The 24,880-nt window shown below is 34.9% G+C and overlaps 5 protein-coding genes across 8 annotated transcripts; 3 read left to right on the top strand and 2 right to left on the bottom strand.

The window, feature by feature from the left end:
* Positions 1 to 55: 55 nt before the first annotated feature.
* On the top strand, positions 56 to 3,013 carry LOC105803525 (PI-PLC X domain-containing protein At5g67130). Its single transcript, XM_012635752.2, has 8 exons — positions 56 to 492; positions 573 to 695; positions 1,402 to 1,539; positions 1,623 to 1,721; positions 1,811 to 2,111; positions 2,230 to 2,453; positions 2,549 to 2,635; positions 2,806 to 3,013. The coding sequence occupies exons 1-8, from the start codon at positions 406 to 408 to the stop codon at positions 2,836 to 2,838; spliced, it is 1,092 nt and encodes a 363-aa protein (XP_012491206.1). The 5' UTR covers positions 56 to 405; the 3' UTR covers positions 2,839 to 3,013.
* A 707-nt stretch (positions 3,014 to 3,720) lies between these two features.
* On the top strand, positions 3,721 to 5,504 carry LOC105803529 (UDP-arabinopyranose mutase 1). The gene is made up of 3 exons (XM_012635761.2): positions 3,721 to 4,225; positions 4,461 to 4,880; positions 4,955 to 5,504. Exons 1-3 carry the CDS (start codon positions 3,884 to 3,886, stop codon positions 5,288 to 5,290), a joined length of 1,098 nt encoding a protein of 365 aa, XP_012491215.1. The 5' UTR covers positions 3,721 to 3,883; the 3' UTR covers positions 5,291 to 5,504.
* Positions 5,505 to 6,129: 625 nt separating this feature from the next.
* Positions 6,130 to 11,134, bottom strand: LOC105803527 (probable tRNA (guanine(26)-N(2))-dimethyltransferase 2). Its single transcript, XM_012635756.2, has 12 exons — positions 10,761 to 11,134; positions 9,890 to 10,162; positions 9,701 to 9,788; positions 9,402 to 9,523; positions 8,922 to 9,061; positions 8,768 to 8,840; positions 8,402 to 8,490; positions 8,211 to 8,316; positions 7,541 to 7,753; positions 6,996 to 7,190; positions 6,737 to 6,814; positions 6,130 to 6,565 (listed from the first exon to the last, which is right to left on the bottom strand). Exons 1-12 carry the CDS (start codon positions 10,854 to 10,856, stop codon positions 6,323 to 6,325), a joined length of 1,716 nt encoding a protein of 571 aa, XP_012491210.1. The 5' UTR covers positions 10,857 to 11,134; the 3' UTR covers positions 6,130 to 6,322.
* Positions 11,135 to 12,402: 1,268 nt separating this feature from the next.
* On the bottom strand, positions 12,403 to 18,800 carry LOC105803528 (ultraviolet-B receptor UVR8). 4 transcript variants are annotated; one of them, XM_052624021.1, is made up of 10 exons: positions 18,605 to 18,800; positions 18,037 to 18,474; positions 16,905 to 17,163; positions 15,916 to 16,109; positions 15,772 to 15,819; positions 14,840 to 14,912; positions 14,470 to 14,641; positions 13,125 to 13,550; positions 12,851 to 13,042; positions 12,403 to 12,718 (listed from the first exon to the last, which is right to left on the bottom strand). In XM_052624021.1, the coding sequence occupies exons 3-10, from the start codon at positions 17,161 to 17,163 to the stop codon at positions 12,655 to 12,657; spliced, it is 1,428 nt and encodes a 475-aa protein (XP_052479981.1). In that variant the 5' UTR covers positions 18,037 to 18,474; positions 18,605 to 18,800; the 3' UTR covers positions 12,403 to 12,654. The 4 variants fall into 4 exon arrangements, with proteins under 4 accessions (XP_052479981.1, XP_012491212.1, XP_012491211.1 ...); XM_012635758.2 differs by lacking the exons at positions 18,037 to 18,474; positions 18,605 to 18,800 and adding an exon at positions 17,585 to 17,856; XM_012635757.1 differs by lacking the exons at positions 18,037 to 18,474; positions 18,605 to 18,800 and adding an exon at positions 17,309 to 17,578.
* A 3,228-nt stretch (positions 18,801 to 22,028) lies between these two features.
* Positions 22,029 to 23,511, top strand: LOC105803530 (proline-rich receptor-like protein kinase PERK9). The gene is made up of 2 exons (XM_012635762.2): positions 22,029 to 22,280; positions 22,359 to 23,511. The coding sequence occupies exons 1-2, from the start codon at positions 22,097 to 22,099 to the stop codon at positions 23,225 to 23,227; spliced, it is 1,053 nt and encodes a 350-aa protein (XP_012491216.2). The 5' UTR covers positions 22,029 to 22,096; the 3' UTR covers positions 23,228 to 23,511.
* The last annotated feature ends 1,369 nt before the right edge of the window (positions 23,512 to 24,880 follow it).

The following is a 24,880-nucleotide window of genomic DNA, read 5'->3' as shown; positions in this document are numbered from 1 at the left end:
GACCTAAAACAGATTATAAGCGGAAATGATCTTTGAACTTTGCAAGTCAAATCCCTTTCCTCCATTGAAATCATCGATTGGAAATTGCACAATAGTATCTTCCGCGTCCCATGTGGAAGACATTTGGCCCGAGTGTTGCATGTTAGAGTTAAAATTATATTGTTACAAACATTTGACTTGTTTCTTATTTAATTTTAATGAAAATCATTGTCTTTAAGTGGATTGCCAACCCTTCATTAATTCCCAGTTTTCTTGCTTTTCCTATATATTCTATGCCCTTGTTTCTCATGAATGTTTCCCTAGTTTTCTCAGCCAACAAGCTGAGGAAAAACCCAAAATTTAGTCCCCAATAAAGACCACTTCTTTTACGAGGATTGCACCTTGATATCCTTTCAACCTCCAACAATGAGTCTTTATCAGAATTTGCTTCTTCTTACAGCAATTTCTGCGTTTCTAAGTATTGCTTCAGCTTGCTCTGATGGACAGTGTAAGGTAGGGTCTTCAATGGAAGATGTACATAACTCCTTTCTTTGTTCTTCAATTGCATATGATTATAGTTTTGATATATTCAGCTGCTCGACGAATGCTCTTCGGATGGAGATTGCGAGGCTGGACTGTATTGTTTCGCTTGCCAGCAAGGATTTTCAGGTTCAAGATGTGTAAGATCAACCGTTACAAACCAATTCAAGCTTCTGGTGAGTGATGAAATTGATAAGGCTTCTTTTGTTTGTGTAGCTCATTCAGGGACCTTTCACTTTCAGTTGAGCCCGCTAGAGCAAGACATTGATGTCAAGCTTTTAGGGAATTAGGCCAAAATTTATTCTCCTCCACAATTTCTTACCCTTTTATTAATGTTTACAAAAGCAACGCGTGCTAACTGCCAAAGATTTTAATAGATAATTTAAATTCTCAATTATGAATATATAATTAAATGCATTATCGGTGAAACACCTAATAAAGATAAATAAATTTAATCAATTTACAATTATGCATTATTAATACATCAAATATAAAATTTTTCTATAAATATTTTTTGTTGGTAGAAAATAACAGCAAATTACGATTACATCAAAAAAAAATTGTAAATATTTATAATTATGTGATGACCTGATGGTCAAGTCTGTTCACTGCCTTAGGTGTGGCCTGGGTTTAAGTTGCGCTAGGCGCGTTTGTTTTTCGGACTTTGCTCAATTTATAAGTTATAAAAATTAGAATTAAATATTATATAGTCATAAAAATTAGAAGAAAAATATAGTTTACAATTAAATATGATTTTAATGAAAACACGTCTGCAATTGCAATTTAAATCTCTCATTAGATATTAGCTATAACTGTGTATTGGCAATTATATTCCTATAGTGTACATATTAATTCTCGTGCGGTTACTTGTGGGGTGAACAGAATAACTCTCTTCCTTTCAACAAGTACGCATTCTTGACGACCCACAATGCATATGCCATCGATGGATATCCATTGCATACCCCAGTTCCTCGCGTTACCTTTACCAATCAAGAAGACATGATCACCGATCAGCTCAATGTATGTTTCCCAATTCACATTCCAGTACTATCTATGATCTTTAATTTCTATTTGATTAACATAAGCCTATAGCTGAGTTGCAGAATGGAGCCAGGGCATTGATGCTTGACACTTATGATTTCGATGGAGATGTGTGGATGTGTCATTCATTTGGAGGACAATGTCATGACATTACTGCGTTTGTAAATTTAATTTTCCCTATTAGTTACCCTTAAATATTGCCCTTTTCAGTTTCACCATATTTTTTTTCCCCTTTGGATTGGCCTACCAGGGACCAGCTATAGATTATTTGAAGGAAATCGAAGAGTTCTTATCGGCAAATACAGAGGAAATTGTTACATTAATCTTGGAAGATTATGTTGGTCCAAATGGGTTGACAAAGGTGTTTACTGATGCTGGATTGATGAAATACTGGTTTCCAGTGTCAAACATGCCCAAAAATGGTGAAGACTGGCCTCTAGTCAGTGACATGGTGGCTAATAACCAAAGACTACTTGTCTTCACCTCAATTCAGTCCAAGGAAGCAAGCGAAGGAATTGCTTACCAGTGGAACTACATGGTCGAAAATCAATGTAAACCATATATATATATATGTATATATATCCATTATTAATTAAGTTTTAGACATCGATATGGTTTAGGAAAAGCGAAAAGTCGAGATAACAGAGTGGTTGAATGCGAAATTGGCAGATGGGGACGGCGGAATGCAAGCAGGAAGTTGCCCGAACAGGGCAGAGTCGTCAGGTCTAGACGACAAGACTAAGTCGTTGGTATTGGTAAATTACTTTCATTCAATGTCAAGCAAAGAGAAGACATGCGAGGACAACTCTGGAGATCTTATTAACATGCTTCGTACTTGCTATGCGGCTGCTGGTAACCGTTGGGCTAACTTTGTTGCTGTTGATTATTACAAGGTTCCTTTGTTCACTCTTTAAGTTGCTAATTGTTTCTTGTTGATTCAGCTCATTTTCTTTGAAACCTGAAAATATTCTTGTTTTGGTTTGCACAGAGGAGTGAAGGAGGAGGATCATTCCAAGCTGTCGATACTTTGAATGGGAAGCTGTTATGTGGATGTGATGATATTCATGCATGTGTGGTAAGTCAAAATTACATTTTGCAAACGAATGTAGTGCTTAGATTAATATGAACCATATTTTTATACTTATTTCGAGCTCAATTATTTGTGTCTAGCCCCACTCTCAAATATCTGCAGACCTTCGAAGTTAGGTAGATAGTAAAAAAATGTGGTTTGTTTTGTGATTGCAGGCTGGATCAACTTCAGGTGCCTGCACACCATAAGGTGAATTCCAGGCAGAGGATGTGGCACAAGATTTCAGACTACATCAACATTTTAAGCACTGAATTCACTCTTATCGTAAAAGTACAAGTTGTAGACATATACATAAATATATGTATGTATGCTGAGTTCCATGAATTTAATAAAATTTACAAATGGAATTTCAATCTGCTCTTATACCTAGATTGTTTTTTTATTAATTCTTGGTTTTAAAATACGGATGATAATATTTCGGCACTCACCACTGATGATGGGGAGGAGGAGCCATGGCAGATTAATTTAGGGGAGTGGCTACTGCATTTGCCTATGATTAAGAACAGATGGATAGTTTCTAGTGGTGTGCATTATTAGTCCATGCGCAATATGTTAGTAAATATTTGGCATCCAATCGAGCGTGTCACGATTGTAGATTGGGGGAGAAGAGATTTTTATTTAGATCCAACTAGAAGTTGATGTGGAAAGAGTGGGAAGGAGGATGATGGACGTTTAACAATTATCTAATGTTATTTCATCAATGGGTAGAGAGATGATTCGATGCAAGTCTTGATATACTTTGTTGTTTGTTGGGTGCAAATTTACGATTTACTAAGTGGATTAACATCTATTTCAAGTAAACAATAATTGAACTTGGTAAAAATGCTTGCAAATTCCTTCAAATTTATACCACAATAAAACTTCATATAAACCAACATTTTATTTGACAAAAAAAAGAATAGAGGATAAAATAATTTAAGGGCCTTTTTAAATTTTAATTTTAGCCTTTAAAATTTTGATTTTCCAATTTGACATAGGCTCAAGATTAGAGCCTAAAACACAGGCATTGAATAAGTCGTCATTACCTGCAAATATCTTACACGTCTCTCCTCCCTCTTCCATCAATCATGCCGACTCACTCGTTTCTCACATGCCTAACCTCATTCTCCCTCCATAAATATTCCCTTACAACCTCTCCCTTTCAATCAAATCCCCAACATAATCTCTCTCAAAAACAAGAACAAAAACAAAACTCTCCCTAAATCTTTTGTTTCTTTTTCTTCAGCAGTGATAATGGTTGAGCCTGCAACAGCAACCCAAGCAGCAGCTCCGGTGATGCCTCAGCTGAAAGATGAGCTTGACATTGTGATACCAACTATAAGAAACTTGGACTTCCTTGAGATGTGGAGGCCATTTTTTCAGCCCTACCATCTCATCATTGTTCAAGATGGCGATCCTTCAAAAACCATCAAGGTCCCTCCTGGTTTTGACTATGAGCTTTATAACAGGAATGATATCAACAAGATTCTGGGTCCCAAGGCTTCTTGCATTTCCTTCAAGGACTCTGCTTGCCGTTGTTTTGGTTACATGGTGTCTAAGAAGAAATACATTTTTACCATTGATGATGACTGCTTTGTAAGTTCTCTTTATTTTCTTTTTTTCTTATGGATCTTTACATTGCTCTGTTTGGAAATTTAGATACTTTTGATTTTTCTTGGATTGATCTTTTTAGGTTCATCTTGTAATAAACAAACAATTCTAACTATAATGGTTCATAATGAATAGGGAGGGGTTTGGGGGTCTCTTTTTAAGAATATAGGTAAATCACCATTCCTACTATACCAAACTATGGATCTTTGTTTATGATTAGGTTGCTAAGGACCCATCAGGCAAAGCAGTCAATGCACTTGAACAACACATCAAGAACCTGCTATGTCCATCAACTCCCTTCTTCTTCAACACCTTGTATGACCCCTTCAGAGAGGGTGCTGATTTCGTCCGTGGATATCCATTCAGTCTCCGTGAGGGTGTCCCAACTGCTGTTTCTCATGGCCTGTGGCTAAACATCCCAGATTATGATGCACCAACCCAGCTTGTGAAGCCTCTTGAGAGGAACACTAGGTTTGTTGATGCGGTTCTCACCATCCCAAAGGGCACCTTGTTTCCCATGTGTGGTATGAATCTGGCTTTCGACCGTGACTTGATTGGCCCTGCCATGTACTTTGGACTCATGGGAGATGGCCAGCCAATTGGTCGCTACGATGATATGTGGGCTGGCTGGTGCATCAAGGTATGTTTCCCATTGGAGTTTAGTTATTCGCATTGCTTTATGTTTGTTGTGCTTGATGAATGTTTATGGTGTAGGTGATATGTGACCATTTGGGATTGGGGGTGAAAACGGGTCTACCATACATCTATCACAGCAAAGCCAGCAACCCCTTTGTGAATCTAAGGAAGGAATACAAGGGTATATTCTGGCAAGAAGAGATCATCCCTTTCTTCCAACAAGCTGTGCTTCCAAAAGACTGCACCACTGTTCAAAAGTGCTATGTTGAACTGGCTAAGCAGGTGAAAGAAAAGCTTAGCAAAGTTGATCCCTACTTTGACAAGCTGGCTGATGCAATGGTTACTTGGATTAAAGCCTGGGATGAGCTCAACCCTCCTACTGCAGGATCCGTTCCCAATGGGAAACCGGCTTAGACAATTTTCCATCACATCACATTTATTATATATATGATTCTATTCAACACAAAGCTGCACCATTATTTCCCTACAGTTTAAATGAACTTCAATAATTTTTGTTTTTTTTTTTTTTTATCTTCTTCCTCACTAGATTTTGGCGGGATATATTATGTAATTTATCAACTTTATGTTATGAAGTTGCAGACATGAATAACATGTGTTAGTTGAATTAGCAGTTCTTCCATTTTGTTTTTACAATAATAAATTCTAAATTTATACTTAAAATGAATTATAATTTATAAAATTTAAAATTAGTAATAATAAAATTACACTTTAATCTTCTTTAAAGATAAAAATTAATTTAATCTTTTAAAATTTATAAAGACATAAACTATTAAAATAATAAAATAATATTTTTACTCGTAATTTTACCAGCTTACATGCCTTTGCAATGTTTATCTTCAAAACTTTTGAAACTTTTGTGGTCATTTGTTGCATGTTTTACCATCTTAGAATCAGATTTTTTTTTTAGCTTGATTTTCAAGCGATAACCTGTTTCTATAGAAAAGATAATAATAAAAATAATACAAGTAAAAAGCCCATATATAGATAGGTGGATGACTACTTTGCATGTGAAAAGAATAAAAGCTTTGGATAAAAAACCTTATTGTATAGCCCAAATGTTAATTTTATGGATTAAATAACACAATGAATAGAACCAAGTGAAACTGAATATTATTATGCATTGCAGAGAATACATGTTTTCCTTGAACAGCCCTCAGTTATCCTGGTCATTAAATTCTACCCCTATAGCTTGGTCCCCTTGTGAACAAAAACATAAATATTCTAATATCTGATTTTCAGAAACCACAAATCTGCAATAAATTGCTTCAAAATTTAAATTAGTTCTCAAACAGAATACATTTTGCAAAACTGATCATAGTCGCACAACCATGAATTTCAGCCTCTATCAAATTATGATAAATTTTAGGCAATGACGAGGCACTAACAATCAGAATGATACCAATTTGGCTTGACTACCCTCCTAATCTATGATTCTGCAATCGCATCATTGGACTTTTCAATCTTTTGACGCTTGGCATCGCGCTCACTATCTTGATCGTTGAGACATCCATTAACTGCCTCTTCACCCAAAAGAGATATGTGCTTGCTGGTGATTTGGCGACCTGCCCTAAGCTTTGGCCCCCAGTGCCTTTCAGGATTCGGGAGGAAGCGAGCAACCTTCTTAGCTTGTGCCTTGCTAAGGGATGCAACAGCTCGAGCAAAATTTGCCTGCCAATCAGAAGTTGAGGGGTATTAAAACAACATTTCCCACCTTCAATCTCAAGTTGTACATGTTTAAGATAGGGAATGCGTGTGTTCACATGCATGAACATGAAACAAGGACTGTGGATACATAGGGAAAGAAGCATGCAACTAAAGAAAGTGGCATCAAAAACTTACTTGAAGAATTGGTTCTTTGGCAAGTATCACACTTCCAGGCAGATCAGCCGGTTGAGCTTTCACTGGATGATTTTTAACCTGTAGGGAAAACAAAAACTTAAGAAACCATTTAATCACGTCTGTTAACTGCACTAGTGCATGAACCATTGAGGAGTTCAAAAGTCCAACAATTTAATCTAAGTTTAGTCACTTGTACTTTCTTCAGCCTGCACACCTACACAAATGGTGGAAATAAAGAAAAAACAGAAAGTAGCCTTACCCAGCAGCGCATTATGTCCCAAATGACATCCATGGGAGCATCTGATTTTAGTCCCAATGGATTTACATGAGTTCCAGAAATTTGATATCCTGCATTGATGACAGCGGAGCGGAAAATAACCGCAGATGGGGAAGTGCATTTTAGTGTAGCACAGAGGTTGTGCAGACTCAAAAAGAGAGGAACATCGGGCAACTCCTACAAAGCACTTGCAAGTCAGGTAACAAACTTAAAAGAATCTCTAAAAAGAAAAAGATTTGTTCCTCAAATAGGTTTAGTCATATATATTGCATGAATTTTCGACATCTGATTGTTACAATTTACATAACCATCCTAACATCTAATGACATGTTTCCCTAAAAGATTGTAGCTGAACTTTCATGATTGAAATATTCAAGTCAATGGTCAATATAGAGCCTCACTTTTTATAGTTTAGCATAGAAAATGAGATGGCTCAGAGTTACACAGCTAAAACCTGAGAGGAACTAGTGTTCTAAGGTTGAGAAAGGGTAGCCCAAATGAAGTTACCAAGGAAAAAAAATTAATACCTCCGAAATTGTAGTCAATACAGCAGAGATGCGTTCATAGGCAGGATAACAATTCTTCATTGATTTTACATCTGCTAGTATGCTAGTTACCCAATCCTGATCATGGATGGGAGCAGACCATATAGGTCCACCCATGTTAAATTTCTTCCCACAGTCACTACACTCTTGAGGGACAACAGGTGCAAAGCCTGGGAGATACCTCACACTGGTATTCTGGAAATTATAAGGTCAATGCAAGATAAAATTATTGTGCAATTCAAAATAAAGCCAAGTCAAAAATAATAGCCATTGATGTACAAAGCACAAATATGTCGCTATGGTCCCATCTTTGAAACATCATTACATACAGTAAATAACTTTGATACATTTCTTTTAATTATGTCTGAAAATTGAAATTATACTCAAAAAATAAAATTAAAAGCAAGCTTCCATTAATTAAGATAGAAAGGAAACCAAGCATCTTCATCTAAAAAAAGTTAACTAGAGGCATGAACATGTCACCAATAGCAACACTAAGCAATTAAATGCTCATACATCAGGATGTTATTTTAATGATTTCGCATGTGCACATACACTATGACTCCGCTATGTAGAAGCCCAAATGATGTAAGCCATGTATATGTTAAAAACAACAAGGAGCACCAAATGCATGGTAAATCAGGAAGCACACCTTAGAAACAGTTCTCCCAATAGGCTGTAGATGAAAAGAATCGCAACCAATGCATTGATAGACATATGAGAGCTTAAGGGGAGTATTCTTCATTGCACTTGCAGAACTGCATTGAATGAATTAGCCTTCTGTCAACATTAAGTGAGAGCAACATTACTTAATAAACTAAATTAAAAGAATAAGCCACCTACGTGTATACACGAACAAAAACACGGACATAAAAGTCCATCTGAACAGAGAGAACAGGAACAATATAACGCTTGTACCGGTTCGCATGACTCTGCATTCAAGAAAGAAGAAATACAAATTATGGAAAAGAAGAAGATTGTTGTTGGCATTTACTTCTAAAAGAAAGTTTTTGGCTTATCGTTTAGGAGAACAGATTTCTATGACAAGGTGATATAGTTACAGGTATCTTTTCTAATGTCCTTCATCAACTAAAAGTAGTTCAAGTGAAAGAAAAAAGAAGTCCTAGAAGCCACATTCCTTTTGCAACACATCATTATTGTTTTCTATATCATGTGTTTCAAAAGCTAAAAGAAAGGACATCAAACTACCTCAATGCAGGCTAGGAGGATCCTCAAAGCCATTTCGTGGCAATATTTCCCTCTCAATGGGTATGATCCATATCTGTTTCCACATGCAGTTACAGGATGAGCTTAAATATTCAAGACCATAGTTCAAATGAAGGCAAAGCTACTACAATCTTACTTGGAATAGCAAACCTCCCCATTACCCCCACAAAGGACTGCCATATCAGTTGCAGTGCACATCAGCATGCCCCCATCCACAACAGATTGAACTGCTGAGTCCAGGAATACAGAAGGTGAACCATAAGGATCAAGATCAACCTGAAAAAACAGATTTAGCAATAAAGAGCATAAGCAGAGCTCCCCTTGAATAGTGCGGCCAAGAAATAATACATGTTTCCCATTAATTATGAAATGTGGATAACAAAGAACAGAAACAACTGACCAATTCCCAATTAAATAACACACTTCTCTTTTACCAATTATAAAATGGTATAGACAAAATGAATGCATAACAAGAACTATTTCTACAGAAAACAGAAATTTCCTACAAAATTTTATTTAAGCATACCAGACCAAATACTTATGCAGCAGTTGAGCATACATGCAGATTAAGATGTGCGTATAAAGTCACTTTATTATAAAATAAAAGATTCCGTACCACATCAAATTCTTTTGGGTGAGTAAGCATGTAAACACGAGCATCAGCAAGATGTGATTCCACTTTTGAACATGCTACAGAACCATTAAATTTTATGTTTCGCTGGCAAGCTTCAACTGCCCCTGCAAGTAGACACATATATTGGGAAATCTAAAAAGCAAGTAAACCATATAGGAAAAATCTGTTTGCAAATAGTAATATACAGCATGAAAATGCATAGGAATCAGATTGGGAGAAAATGAAGGTCCTTCTAGGTCCAAAATAATCCTTCAAATAGCATATCATAACATCCAAAATACCTTTATCGTTATCCAAGGCAACAACTTGGCCAATCCCTTCTACCTCCCGAGCATATCTCAGAGCCCTTAACCCAGATGCTGACAAGGCCTATATAAACACCAGAAAAGGCATGCGGAAAATGAAACAACTAGCGTTGGGGGTAAAAGCATATATATTTACATTGGAAAAACAAAAGATTGTGGAATAACCTCTAGAACTCTTGGTGGTTTGAGCTTCCCCCGAACTTTTCCCTCTATCTTAACTGGTTCTTCAGATGCAGTACATGGATCTTCATTAGGCTTCTCTTCAAGCCCTTGATCATTGGATTTTTCGATATTAATATCACAGTCATTAGGTTTATCTTCTACATCAGATGAAGAACCGTTCTTTTTGTTTCTTTTAGACAACAATGCCTCATGTTCCTGCTTCCGTTTTGATATAAATGTCCTCAGGACAGCAATGGACATGTCTCTGTTGTTAACCTAATTATTAATAGTGACTAATTAGGATCCCTACTAGAGAATAAGAACCAAGCAGTAAACAACTAACACTACAATTATACAGAAGAGGAAACAATACCCTACTCAAAGCATCTAAAAACAGAGTATACACTATACAGGTATTCAGTGAAAGCATTAATGAGAGAAAATTGTACAGTCCTTTCTTTTCTCGCCCTTTCCTATTAGCCAATCACGGCGCCATTAGTTCACACTATTGAAAAGAGCTTACAAATTTCAGAAATAGATTAACTTAAACGACCCTGCCAGTAGTCTTTCCAACAATAAATCATCAATAATACAAAAGTTTTTAGTCAAACCAAAAGCTTCCAATTAACTAAAAGTATAACATGAAAAAATTCTAACCACAAAAACAATGAATTCAATCAATTTTTCACCGTCAATCAATTCATTCAATTAAGAAAAAGGTCATATTTCTCATGAGAACCCATAACTAGTTTCCCTTAAATTAGCATATTCGTCGCAATAACGAGAAACTTTTAATAAAAATAAAGGCTAAACCATCGACTAAAATCCATTAACATTCTAATAAGGGATGCAATAAAATAAAATAAAGTGAAACCTGAGTTTTGTTGAAAAAGACTTCATTTTTAGCATGCATAAGAATCTCAGCTTCTCCTTCCTTGATGATAGTGTAATCATTGAGATCCATCGACATTGTTTCTCCTTTTACATGCAATAACAAAGTTATGGCTTCTTTTCCCTTTTCCTTTTGTAGTTAATTATCTTCTTTGAATGGTTTTGAAGAACAAATTTGAGTAGCAAATCAAATTCTTATTTTTATTTTTATTTTGGCTTTAAACTTGATTTCGGCGTTTGAAAGTTTGTGAAAGCTGCAAATTCATGAAAAGGAGGAGGCTTGTTTTTGTTTATATGCGTGCTTTGAAGTTTGAACTCTGAATATAGGATACCAAGTCCCACCGGAAACCCTATTTTATTTTTCTTTTATTTTTATTTCATGTTTATTTTAATTTGTTGATCTTTCTTAAACCCTAGACGCTTACATCCATAGTGTACGTTAGTATTTATTGGTAATTATTTGCTAACATGAGCCCCGTACTCCTAAGAAATTATCCCATAATAATTCGATCAAAACTTAAATTCATATCTAGTGCATTAAAATTAAGATTTAGCTAATTTATGGTTGAAATATTTTATGATATTCCTAAACCTTTCATAATTACATCTCACGTGTGGGCATTTGATCGAATCTAGTAAAAAGATTTTGAGTGAATCGAGTTAACGAATTATATTTTATTAATTTAAAATTTTTCAAATCAAGTCAAGTGAAATTAAATTCGAGTTGAACCGAATCAAGTGAAATTGTTCGAGTTAAATTAAAAATTTAGACATGTCAAATTAAAATCTTGCTACAGTATAACTAATTTTATATTAGAGCATATAAATTTGAAACCATATATATTTGAAAACTTTTTCAAAGTAAAATAATAACAAAAAATACTTTAGTATATGATAAACTTGAATCATTAGTTAACTTATTTAGGTCCCAAAATTATTGTTTAGAAAATTTTTAAATTTTAAATTTCTTTATATATTTTTATAATTTTTAAAATTTTCATAATTTTTAAAATATAAATTTTGAAATTTTATAAACATTTTAAATTTTAAAATGATTTTAAATTTTTGAAAATGATTTTGAATTTCTTTTACCAATTTGTTTATTTTCAAAATTGATAAGACTAAAAGGGTATTTACACCATTTTTTATTTGAATTATTCAAGTTATTCAATTGTAAAATTCAACTCGACCCTAACTCAAAATTCAATTACTTATTCAAATTGACTCAATTAACTAGAAATTTAATTTTTTCGAACCCTAAATTGCATTGTGATACAATCATTATCCTCGATTTGTAGTTCAATTTTATATTTTTTATTAAGTTGAGTTTATTATTAAAATATAAAAAGTTAATTTTATATCTTTAAAACTCAAAAACATTTATTATTAAATAATAATTGAGATCAAATTTTAGTATCATTTTTGTTCATGCTTGTTACATTGTCTAAATCTAACAAAACCAAAGCAAAGAAGCTTAAACTTGTATCGTAACTTTTTAGAGTAATTTTATTATTTGTTACATTATAAAAATATTAAACTGAAAATCAATCTCTTTAAAGAGTTCCTTACAGAGCTTATGCTGCAGTACTAATGCAAAAGCAGGAGTTGAGCAGAGCAGTTCAAAATACAAAAAGAAACAGAATGATTTTGTTAGGGGTGAATGTTTGTTTGTAAGCCTTCCAATTATCAATCCATACAAACTTTCAAGTTCCACCAACTCATACTAAACAAGTCTGTTATTTGAGTTCATGTTTTAGTTTGAGTTTCTGCTATACTGTTCTAACCAATACAGTGGATGGATTTTGAATTGATTCACAATTATCCTACAATTCTAAGGTTGGTAATGAAGCTCACAACACGAAATTCGTAGCGAGCAGTCAGCTCTTCATATTGCTGATGTCATCCTGATCGTCGAAGCCACCACCATGAAGATGATGTTCCCTGCAAATCCAAAGAACAGACTGACATGTTACTCATCGAAACAACAAGATAAAGCAGAGAATGAGTACGAAAGTGGAAATTTTATACAAAGGAGCAATTAGGCAGAATGAAGCCCAAAAAGGAAAACAGTACCTCAGTCTCTCGCAAAGACGTGCTAAAGCATCTGCTCCAGTTCGAGAAGCAACATCCCCTATCCGTGCAGCATTTGATAAGGTCACACACTCTGCAAGCCTAAACTCGCAAAGTTCTTTCAAAGAACATGCATCAGTCAATACAGCGGAATGACCACCCCCAGCTGCTAGTTTTCGCACTTCACCAACGCACCTACAATATAGAATTGTCATCTAAACAGAATACCAAAAAAGTTGCAAAAGCCTATGACACAACAATTTGGCTATATTCATACCAGTCAACTGGTGAAGGATACCACGCATAAATAGATTTCTGATTTGCTGCCTGACCATAACTATTGTAACCCCATCCATTAATTCTTCCATCTCTCAAACAAATAAGTGTGTGAGAATGTCCACAAGCAACAAGCTGGACACCGGTGGGAATAACCAAAGCAGGGATATTACGAAAGAATGAATCATTAGGGTTGCATGAAAAGAATCCTGTTTGAGGGCCAAGGCCTAGCTGACCTACTTGACCACCACCCCAGGCATAAAGTGCTCCCTTTGAAGTTAAAGCACATGTATGTACCCCACCACAAGCAACATCCTTAATGCATATACCATCCAGAGCAACTATTCTCCTTGGCACGAGCTCTTTATCACCAGATTGAAGGGAACTGTGTCCAAGTTGACCCATGTTTCCTAGACCCCAAGTATAGCTGAAATAGAAAAGCAGATAATCATCAATGCTAAAATCTTTGTTGACGAGGAAGAATTCTCAACATAAGACTTTTAACACGTGATGAACAACATCTGTTTTGATGTAGTGCATGAATGCATGGTGATATACATTATGCATAGTGCTTGTAGATATGTTGCAGACTGGAACATGCAGGAATTTTAGATCCTAAAACACCATAAATAAACGCACCATGCAAGGAACTAATGTGGAGATAGCAAGCTCCAAGAAAAGCCTAACATGAAACTCAAGTATCAGATATCTTCAAAATCTATAGACCACCATAATTGGAAAATACATGAAAACAAGCTCGTATCTTTTACTTCCTTTAAAGTACTAGCATTCATTTCATGGTATAACCTGAGGTAATAGACTTGCATATCACAATCTATCTCATTTCCATTGCATCCCATCTCCTCCAGGCTAATGTTTGAGTTGCATCCCATCTCCTCCAGGCTAATGTTTGAGTTTCACATGATAAACTATATCCAAACACTGATATAAAGCAACTAAGTTGTGTAAGGCTATACAAATTGTCAACCCCACCCCCCTACTTTTTTTTTCTTGGCAAATGGAAAAAAAAGTAAGAGAAGCTAAGATGCAAAGCCTATTAAACCTGGAAATATATAAACTAAAGAATTATGTCTCAAGGTGCTTCGATAATGGTAACCATATCCCCTTAAAAGTTCTTCTACTTCTTTCTTTTCCTCCTCGAAAGCCAAAATTAAGGAATGGAATAAAATCAATCATTTTTCTTCCATCTGTACAAGCAGGTACACCCTTTCAACAACAATTCCCCTCCAACTGGAACCTAATAACCCAAGTGATGTGGATAACCACAATTCTTATACTTAAACACAGATCTTATCTCCATCTAGTAAGTCCTTTGGATAACTTACACCTCGCCTTTTTCAGAAACAGCTGCAGTGTGGTACTCCCCACATGACACTTGGGTAATCTTCACAAGCTCAGGAGCCTCATCCAGGAATTTTGCATATGCATTTATCACACGAGCCCCCTGTAATCCTTCGGAAGTAACGCCTCTGCCTAGCTGACCATACTCATTATAGCCTGGTTTATCAGAACAGTGATAAATATCGATTAATAGGTGGCATGAAACTAGGATGGGTTCTTAAGTTTCCTTCCTAAATCTAGGTTCTGTCAAGAATGAGGTCTATAGGCACATTAATCGTTTGCAATAAACCTCAAATATATTTGCAAACTACAGTCAGTAAATAAATCATGATATTGTGAAGTAGTAAGGCTTACCCCAAGCTTGTAGTAGGCCTTCCTCTGATAAAGCAACTACATGGGCTGCTCCACAGGACACTTGACGGATGACCTGTAATAATCAAACGCATATTAATCTCGTATAATAAAGCAATCAGTAAACAGCTTCAGAGAACCCGATCCTTGGTTAGAAATCATGATCGAAATATACATGGAAAAAGACCGGTTAATCAGGAAAAAAAAGGGTTCGCAGATTCAATTAGACACAATAATGAAGAATGGTGGAAGATTTGGCTGCTTAAGATAAGACCACATAAGCAGAAAGTTGAATGAGAAAGCTACAAGCTAAATTATATTTGTCTCAAACAGAAACAGAAAAAAAAATGTGCAAACTCCATGTTACAGAATTCAATTGAAGTCAATGGAGGGAGGAGTGATAAAGTTGGGTCCTTCTTCACTCATACTTGTGCATGTGTGTCATCAAAGTGGAGTTTCTATAGTGTTGGTTAGGTAATAGACAGATTCAAGGAACAACCTGCCAGCCTGAAAATCGACAGGAAAAGTCCGCTTATTTCTCTGCCAGGTCATGAGCTAGATAACATGTCAATATAGATAAAAGAACACAGATAATATTAGAAGCAAATGATACTGCAAAAGTATCCTAAAAGTTAGGTCACGACTTATTGAAGCAAAGCTATCTTCAGTTCACTCATTTATGAAGGAGATAGCAGGAACCTCGCATTTGGTTCTGAATAAAAACTGGTCCCAGAGAACCAAAATGTCTAAAAGTGATTAGCATGAAGTTTCCTTTTCCTAGTCCTTGACAGGAAACGTAAATTTTAAATAAATAAAAGCCTCAAACTTCATAAACAGGACCTTGAAGAATTAAAGAAAGGTTCAAAAACAAAGAGCAACAAAATAATAACAGCAACATCTCTTGGGGTGAAGACATCAGGAATTCAAGACAATACCATGTTAGGAGTAAATGCGCCCCAAAATAAACGAGGTAAATTTGATCCCTGTAATCATATATGGAAAAGTAAGTGGAAAGTGAGATCAATATCAATTAAAAATCTAAAAAGCAACAATGATTCATTAACTATAAATTTCACTACCTGATTTTGTCCCCAAATCCAGAGTCTCCTTGTTGAGATGGTCCCATCATTTTCACGAGGTTCTGCAATAGCAGCTGTGCAATGTGCCCCACAAGATACAAATTTCACAAACTCCGTCTGCAATTGCTTTACTTTCTTTGGGTTTTTCCTCCCCTTCTCGGTACCATCTCCCAGTTGTCCAAACTCATTAGCACCTAGGAAAATGCATCAAATATAATTCTTCTTTTCCTGATATGAACATGCAAAAACAACAAGAAAAGCCACATCTTTGGCAAAGACTACTTCATTTATGTTTACAATTTTCAGTAGCACAACACCTTCACATATTTAATTATCAAAACAATCTATGCCTATGTTGTTCCAACTGTTCTTTTTTTTTCTTGAAGTACCGTGTCCAAGCATGTATGGAAATGCATATCACACTATGACCCTCCAAGAACTCTCCAAATAGAAAAGACTTGAAAAAAAAAATGAATATACCTGTGTCGAGCACATATATGACTAATGACACTAAAAATAAATTCTCATTAACAAGGAGATAATCTATAATCAAATTAGCTATTACTAATATAATTCAAGCAATAAGAACAACCAAATCACCTCAAAGGAAACAACATAATACAAATGTTCGCCACTAGACCAGCAGAATTCCAGCCGTAGGCAAAAAAAAGTCGATAGCAAGATCGAAACAACCAGAGCAAAGGAGCAGACAAATACTAAAGGCAAGATAATGTTCAAAACTTGATGATAACAAAGAAACTTAAAAGAGAGACTTCAGAAATGGAAAACAAGCTACAGAGGAAAAATGCCCAAAATCAATAGAATCAAATCAAACAGAACCAACCAATACAACAAAAACAGCATTCTCAATATCCTCAAGAATCCAAGACATCAACAACAGAATTTAAATGGCAAGATAAATAACAACACACATCGTTTTCAAAATGAAAAAACAACTAATCAAATAAATTTAAATAAAACAAACAAACCCCACGTGAATAATGACCCATCTGAGGCCACCGCCGCAGTATGCTCACGGCCGCAAGCAATATCCAGCCAGCGGGAATTTCCCCCCGCCGGACACCCAAAGAGATCGGGCGATAGCTGTTTAGGGATCCTCAAGTGTTGTTCTTTCCCTCTCCTACCAGTCTGGCCGCTATGATTATATCCCCACACATAAATTGCACTCTTTGTTGGAATATTCTGAGAACGGGTCATCGTTTCACCCATAATTGTTTCAATATCCATCTATTTACAAACAAATATAGAGGCAATAAATGAGAACAAGCTCACAACATTAAACATTTGTCTATTATACTAATTTCCATAAATTTAACAAAAAAAATGAAAATTAAAGGGGTTTTTTTTTTTCAATCGAGGTTCATGACATTACCTTAGTTTGGTAGGTGGGATAATGGAGGAAAGGAAAAGAAAAGTAAGAAACCCGCACGAAAAGCCAAGTGCTTTTAAGTTAATAAGGTAAAAAGGACAATGATGATGATATAATATGCGTTTGGTTTACGTGAAAATGCAGGAAAGGAAAAGAGACTTTAAAAAGAAAAGATTCTGACAATTTCTGGAGTCAATGATCGCGTTTATAATTCGATAAAACTTTGATTAAATTCAAAAGAAACGAGGAAACGAATTCGAGAGAATTTGAAGAACGCACCTCAGTTTTGAGAATAGAAATTGAATTGAATATTCTTGGATTAAATAGAAAAAATAAATTAGTAAATGGAGATTTTATTACAGGACAAAAAAAAAGGCAAGGACAGTAACTTTTCTGGATTTAAGAGTTCCCGGTGGTGTTCCAGGAATATGGGAATCGGGTCGGATCTAGTCAGGTTGGGAAATTATGAAGGACCCGAATGTTCTAGGCCCAAGTATTCCGTTTTACAAAAAGAATCTTCTAGACACAAGATATTGTATAATGAAAATGAATAGTAAATAAATATTCTTTTATTATATTATTCTATTTAAAAAATTATAAATTTATTATTCGATTTATTTTTTATTTTTTTAAAATTGAAAACCGTTAAATTGCCGCTGACGTGATTGTTAACTTAATGATTTGTTTTTTTTATGTCATATTATAATTTTAAAAAATAACACCTTTTTTACCCGAAACTACACCGTTTTGGGTATTTCCATCTCCAAAATCCACTCTAACCACAATTTCGCTCGTTTTTCCCACGAACGACTTATTTAACTCCTTCGTTAACATCTCTTTCATCATCTCCTACATCCTCAATTCTTACGAGTTCCCCGACCACGTCGTCGCCGCCTGCAACTTCTCCGACTACTACTCCTCCATAGAACCAACCTCAAACTGCAACTGCGCTTGTTTCTTCTAGCCCACCACTTTCCTTCTGAGGGAACCTAAACAAAACCCTTTATTCTTTCAACAAGAAAACCATCTTCTAGATCAAATTCAAAGGATTACTCTTTCTCAAACCAGATTCAAATCCCTTATTTCTGATCCCAAAATATCATATAAAGCAAACTCCTCTCCAAGTTCTTTATCCCTTCCATTCGCATCTAAAGATTCCCCACATTTTCCTACAACACCCAAATTTCATCTAATCAAAAAATTTTCAATAAAAACAACTAACACGGTAAAAACCCATCATTCCATTACGATAAGAAAAACATAAACAAATAAAAAATCATTAAAAAAACAATGGCTTACAGATCCATCCAACTTAAGGGAGTGAAGGAACAATCGGTATCCAGAAGTAGACTGGAATTTAATCGACAGAGGCGGCGACTCGTGGTAGGGCGTTTGCTATTGAAAATGCAAAGGATAGAATCACTACTTGAGATAAAAACTGCGAGAAGGAGGTTTTGTCGAAAAAACGGCTGGAGTTGAGGTTGGAGTGGATTTTGGAAGCTGGAAAAGGAAAAATTTTCGGAGATGGAGATAACCAAAAACGAATAGTTTTGGCTTTAAAAAAAAGTGTTTTTTTAATTATAATATGACATGGAAATTATGTTAAATAAAAATAAAGGTTAAAAAACAAGATAAAAAAGTAAAAGGATAAGTGGAGTGAATATTTTGTAATTTTTAAAATTAAATAATTTAATAAGAAAATTTTTAATAGTCTTTTGACCTTTTATGTTTTTAAAAATTCGATGGGAGGAATTTCGTTTACATAACAAACAAATTTACTTTTATGACTCATATAATAAATAAATTTATTTTTTGACTCGTACTTTTATGACTCATATAACAAACAAACTTATTTTTATGATTCATACAAAATAGTGAAACATCTAATTACTTTCATAGTCTATACTAATATCGAAGTGAGATTCAGTTCTTCTCTCATCTTTGCTTTTCTTTGGTTATTAAAATGATTTTTTAAGAGTTTTTAGACTCTACAAATGAGTTTAGGTATGACAAGTATATTGGAGGATGAAGTATAAGATAAATAAATATAATATTTGTCATTTCCTTAATTTATTTGTGGAATTTGAAAAACTTCACAAATGATATATCAAATAATTATCCGTGGAGCTATTCTAATAATGATTTTATCATTTTAGTAAATTTAAATATATGGAGGAAAATATTGAAGAAAGGAGTAAAAGAGCTAATTTATTGATTATTAGAAACAAATATTAAAAAAAATTAGTTGAATGATAAATTAAAAGTTTTACTAATGCAATTGGTTCGATTCAAATCTCATCATATGCATATTTTTATTAGTTTTTAAATAAAAATAAAATATTCTCGAATAATATAACTTATTTTAATTACGAAATGATATTTCTATAATTTTCTTAACCGAGTTACTTGCTTAATTGAGAATGACACCAACTCAATTAAGAGCTTAAATAATATTATAAATAAAATACATAATTGATAGTGTTGTACTATCAACTATGAATATGATAAAGATTTAGGCCTCGATCACAATTGAGATTGAAAGCAATTTTAACCCAAATAAAAATTTGGAAAGCAAGCAACTTTTTAGAGGGATTTTAATCCAAGCCAAAATTTTAATTTTTTATTTTACATTATATCTAAAATTAACATTTTATCTTCTCAAAAGTACTTTCTAATAAGGGTAAACTATTAAAATAGTCACTTTTGTTTACCTCAAGTTACATTTTAGTCACTTATGTTTGAAATGTTACGTTTTAGTCACTTACGTTATCGCGTTGTAATATTTTAGTCACTGGACCGTTAATGGTAAGCTGACATGTCACGTTGAATCATCATTTCGAACAAAAATTTTAGGTTACTTTATACAATCGGTCTTCATATTTTTTCGTTTTGAGCATTTTATTTTTTTTTATTTTCTTTATTTTCTATTCTCTTCCGTTTCGCCCTTTGTTTTCCTCCATTCTCCATTTCTTTTAACGTAATTTTTCTATATTTTCCATTTTTTAAAACTAGTCCCTATACTTTTACTTTTTTGAATAATTTATTTTTTTTTAGTGAGGTGAGCTTGTGGACTATTTTTAGCAAATGAAAAACATAAAAAAAAAACTACGTTAAAAGAAATGAAGAAGAGAGGAAAACAAAGGGAGAAGCAAAAGAGAATGGAAAAAAAAGTTCAAAGAACATAAAAGAAAAAAATTAAATTGTTCAAAATGAAAAAAATATAGGGACAAATTGTAGAATTTAACCTAAATTTTTTGTTTGAAATGATGATTTAACGTGCCACGTCAGGTTACCATTACACCGTTAACGGCAATTAACGGCTCAGTGACTAAAATGTTACAACAAAATAACGTAAGTAACTAAAACGTAATATTTCAAATATAAATGACCATGAAACAAACAGAAGTAATTATTTTAATAATTTACCCTTTTAATAATAACAGTAAACACTATCAATTTTTTTACTTGACAATATTAATGGTAAACTAGCTGTGAAAGAGTAAAGTATTAAGAGCCCAAAAGGCCCAAAGCAAAATGTCCCCTCATTGAAACGTTAGACGTTAAGCTACAGCAGTATTGGGAATGGAGAAATACAGAGCTGGGCTACAAAAGTATGAAGGCCCAGGTTGGCTATAAATGAAAATATGACCGTCTTCTAAAACAGAATTTTTACCCATCAACTCTACGTCTCTTTCCATCGGCTTAAATACCAGAACAACAATTAGGAGCTTTATAATTCATTGTTTATATCCTTGCAGGGCTGAGTCTCCAGATAACCAATAACAGCCTCCCACTCCTAAAAGCTGTCATTCTACTTCATGCATTTTCTTAAAAAAGTTAACAGGGGAGTGATTTGGCAAAAGAGGTGAGCTTGTGAATGGTGTGGGAGAGTACGTAATGACCATACCACACTTTATTATTTGCACAAGAAAATCAAAGTTTTAAGCATTACATCATAATAATGACATGAGGACTTTGTAATGGAAGAAACAAGACGGTGAAGGCTAACCAAAAATCTATCATCTCCCATTTACGACACCATTTAATTTCTTTTATAAAAACAATGATTTTGAGACATAATTGTTGACTTGAATGGAATGTCTCGCAACTCTTTTTTTGTTCCTTTCAGTTTCTGGCAAAGCATGAGATCATAGTATCCATATAATTACAATATATTTATAGGACACTACTTCTAGAGCTTACCTTGTCTAGTAAGAAACAAGACAAGAGTGCATGTGTTTCTGTTTCTGATACCCGTGAAGGAAAAATGCAAGCTTTACTCAACTCCGCTGCTCTTAATCTTAAATTATTTCTTTCCCAACAATCTCAGTCTTGGATGTAAAATCTGAAAGGAATCAATTATTATGATGTCCTACAACTCACATGCACAGTTTGGCAAAATAACATTGAAAAACATCTGATCTAAGACTTTTGGCAATTGATTAATTTAGTTAATTTATTTTAGAAGTATTACAACTTTCATTTTCGAGTTTGACAGCAATTTTTGTCATGGCATGAGAGTACTGAGACTGAGGCCACGTGAAATAATCCTTTTGTGGCCGTTTTAAAGGTCTCGTGAACCAACAGGGACCCCTGTTCATCCCAAAATGACTAAAATATTTTGGTTTAACTTATCACATTTTTAATCTTAATATCCCAATTATGATCTCCCTTATTTTGTTTTTAAGTAAAGAAGAAAATAGAAGTAGAGGGGGAGTTATTTATAAACACCATATCCTTGAAATAATTGGTATCGACAAACTTCCTAGAAAATAAAAAGAGGCTTGAAAAATGTGTTGGTTTTTCCTTATAATAATATTGTCCAGTTCCATAGCTATAGATTTGTCAGAGGGTAGCCATGCCCATCATCATCATCATCATCATCGGAAGAAATCTGCAGTTGTTGTTGGACGTGTGTACTGTGATACTACATGTTCCCAAGAGGAGTTCTCTAGGACCAGCCATTTCATTTCAGGTTTAATTCCATTGCCATACTTGTATAAGGCTTCCATCTCCATCAGTTAAGTCTGAATTGGGGTGGTTTTGTGTGCAGGTGCATCAGTTGCAGTGGAATGTAAAGAAGGGACTTCAAGGCCAGGTTTCGTGCAGGAAGTGAAAACCAATGAGCATGGTGAATTCGAACTTCGATTGCCTTTCTCAGTTAGCAGAAGGGTGAAGAAAATCAATGGATGTTCAGTGAAATTGATTAAAAACAGTGAGCCAGATTGTAATGTGGTGGCCTCAATACCGGCTTCGTCTGCACTCCGTCTGGTGTCGGGGAAGCATGGAACTCGTGTGTTTTCAGCTGGGGCTTTCAGCTTCAAGCTTCTAAAACAACCAAACCTGTGTAGAACAAAACCAAAAGAAGCAAATGGAGAAAAGGCTGTCCTTGGCCACCCTGAATCATTCTTTTTCCCTCCTCCCCTGTTTCCTCCGAACCCCTTTCAGCCTCCTCCGTTGCTTCCTCCCATACTGCCACCACCAGCTCCACTTATTCCAAACCCATTTCAGCCTCCTCCAGCTCCACTTATTCCAAATCCCTTTCAGCCTCCTCCAGCTCCTCTTATTCCAAACCCTTTTCAGCCTCCTCCAGCACCACCGGCTCCACTTATTCCAAACCCTTTTCAGCCTCCTCCCGCACCACCGGCTCCACTTATTCCAAACCCTTTCCAGCCTCCTCCCGCACCTCCAGCTCCATTTATCCCGAACCCCTTCCAGCCTCCTCCGGCACCTCCAGCACCTCCAGCACCATGGTTTCATCTTCCACCGATTCCAGGACTAACTCCACCACCATCGCCACCACCTCCACCTCCACCAACCTTCCCGTTTCCTCTTCCCCCATTCCATTTCCCACCTGTACCGCCTTTCCCTGGTATCCCCCCTGCCTCTGCCTCTACTTCACCAAAGAAATCCTCTCCTTAATTGTATACTATAAGTAATGATTCTCCACTAAAACCTATCACAATCTAGCCACTCTTCTGATGATTATGAATTACATATGTATATCTTTTTTGTTCATTACGATTATAAATTATATGTACAGTTAAATAATCTACCTAAACAGTGTGGGCTTTCTCTTGGTTGTTTGTAGTGTGATTGACTGTACCATTGTCAATAAGAAGGTCCCGTGAATGTGACACAATTATTGTACTATATAATAAATCCAATCCTGGGGTCATCTGATTCCAACAGGTTTATTCTCTTTAGTCTAAAGTTCTTCTAAATCAGAACTTTTTTTCCATTTTACGACTCCAGCTTCTTCTTCTTCTTCTTCTTCTTCTTCTTCTTTTTTGAATTTGTTGAGCAATTACTATATTAGTAAAGCCTGAACTACGTAATAAATAAGCTAACAGCAACCACTAAACGAAAATGATAATCACGACATGCCATCACTAAAAACATGGAATTTTAATTAGTTAAATGAAAACAACAATGAGTCTTTGTCTTATTAACTTGAAAGATTGATAGAAAGAAGATACACGTTGCAGCATCCCACTCCAACTGTTCTAGGTTTACAAATAGAAAGCCTAGCTAATATATGATTAGCCATCTGGACACTGGTGTTGATTTCATTTAATAATGCAATCAAAAGAATATAGTTTTGTCTTGTACCTATATATATTTCCTCCATTCTCAGCCGATTGCTCAATATTCAGTAATGGAGACGACAATTAGGATGGTGCAGAGGGAGACAGATGACATAGAAGTAGAAAATTAGGTTTTTTCTTTCGTACTTTTTGGCTGTTTTTGGCGGTTTGGTGACAAAAGAAATGCATCAGGAACGGCTGCTTCTGGTTCTTTGGATAAGATGATGGATAAGCTCTCTCTGCTGATAGCAGTAAACAAAGATGGAATTATTTTTAACTTTTTTCCTATGCTTTTAGCATTTTAAATCTCCAATAACGAAGCATCATCAACATTAACCAACAACATACCACGCACCCGTCAATATAAATCATTGAAAGGTTCGTGCAAAATAACCACATCGGCATGCACATGCATAGGCCCAAACATTAAGCACAAAAAAGCTTACCCCTGGACTCAATTTTGTTGTCTCCTGGCTCATATATTTGCAACTTTTCCTGTAAAAAACTGAATTTACTCTTTGACCTACACATCAAAATCTATTCATGAGAAACAAATAATAAACATAGTGATCACTTTCATGCATGTATAGAACATATGCAATATGTACAGCCTTGTCTCTCTTTTCATCATTTTGAGGTATAAGGTCTCTCAAAATCTGAAACCTGCCACATAAAAAATAATGGATTTCAAATGTGAGAGCAATCTAGTTTCTAGTATTAACAAAAACAAGAGGGATGGTATTGGTCATAAGTAGGAAAAGTTTACATGGTTGCTGAAACTTCAATATGACAGCAACTTAACGATAAATTGATCTTTTTTGAGAGTTTTCTTTATTCAGATGCAATTATGTTTAGCCTATTAATAGTTCGCACATCTGTGGAATAATGTGTATCTGTTGAAAAAAAAAAGGTCATACTAATGATCAATCATTAGCAGCTTAATCTACACATCAGATTTTATCATACTCCACAGCTTTATCCTTATTTT

The sequence above is a fragment of the Gossypium raimondii genome, chromosome 11, assembly GCF_025698545.1.
Source record: "Gossypium raimondii isolate GPD5lz chromosome 11, ASM2569854v1, whole genome shotgun sequence".
In the NCBI taxonomy this organism is placed as follows: domain Eukaryota; kingdom Viridiplantae; phylum Streptophyta; class Magnoliopsida; order Malvales; family Malvaceae; genus Gossypium; species Gossypium raimondii.
This window is presented reverse-complemented; position numbering and strand designations above follow the sequence as displayed.

Bases quoted from the DNA above. Each gene is read 5' to 3' on its own strand.
- LOC105803525 (XM_012635752.2), top strand. From the start codon at position 406: ATGAGTCTTTATCAGAATTTGCTTCTTCTTACAGCAATTTCTGCGTTT. The intron at 2,112-2,229 runs GTAAACCATATA...CGAAATTGGCAG, and splicing joins CTACATGGTCGAAAATCAAT to ATGGGGACGGCGGAATGCAA. The intron at 2,636-2,805 runs GTAAGTCAAAAT...TTGTGATTGCAG, and splicing joins ATGATATTCATGCATGTGTG to GCTGGATCAACTTCAGGTGC.
- LOC105803530 (XM_012635762.2), top strand. From the start codon at position 22,097: ATGTGTTGGTTTTTCCTTATAATAATATTGTCCAGTTCCATAGCTATA. The intron at 22,281-22,358 runs GTTTAATTCCAT...TTTTGTGTGCAG, and splicing joins GACCAGCCATTTCATTTCAG to GTGCATCAGTTGCAGTGGAA.
- LOC105803527 (XM_012635756.2), bottom strand. From the start codon at position 10,856: ATGTCGATGGATCTCAATGATTACACTATCATCAAGGAAGGAGAAGCT. The intron at 7,754-8,210 runs GTGTGCTTCCTG...TATAATTTCCAG, and splicing joins TTGGGAGAACTGTTTCTAAG to AATACCAGTGTGAGGTATCT. The intron at 6,566-6,736 runs GTAAGTTTTTGA...TCTGATTGGCAG, and splicing joins CCAAAGAACCAATTCTTCAA to GCAAATTTTGCTCGAGCTGT.
- LOC105803529 (XM_012635761.2), top strand. From the start codon at position 3,884: ATGGTTGAGCCTGCAACAGCAACCCAAGCAGCAGCTCCGGTGATGCCT. The intron at 4,226-4,460 runs GTAAGTTCTCTT...GTTTATGATTAG, and splicing joins CCATTGATGATGACTGCTTT to GTTGCTAAGGACCCATCAGG. The intron at 4,881-4,954 runs GTATGTTTCCCA...TTTATGGTGTAG, and splicing joins GGGCTGGCTGGTGCATCAAG to GTGATATGTGACCATTTGGG.
- LOC105803528 (XM_052624021.1), bottom strand. From the start codon at position 17,163: ATGGATATTGAAACAATTATGGGTGAAACGATGACCCGTTCTCAGAAT. The intron at 15,820-15,915 runs GTAGTGAAATTT...ATATGATTACAG, and splicing joins GGATTTGGGGACAAAATCAG to GGATCAAATTTACCTCGTTT. The intron at 13,551-14,469 runs GTAAGTTATCCA...TTTCTATTTCAG, and splicing joins GTTTCTGAAAAAGGCGAGGT to CTATACTTGGGGTCTAGGAA.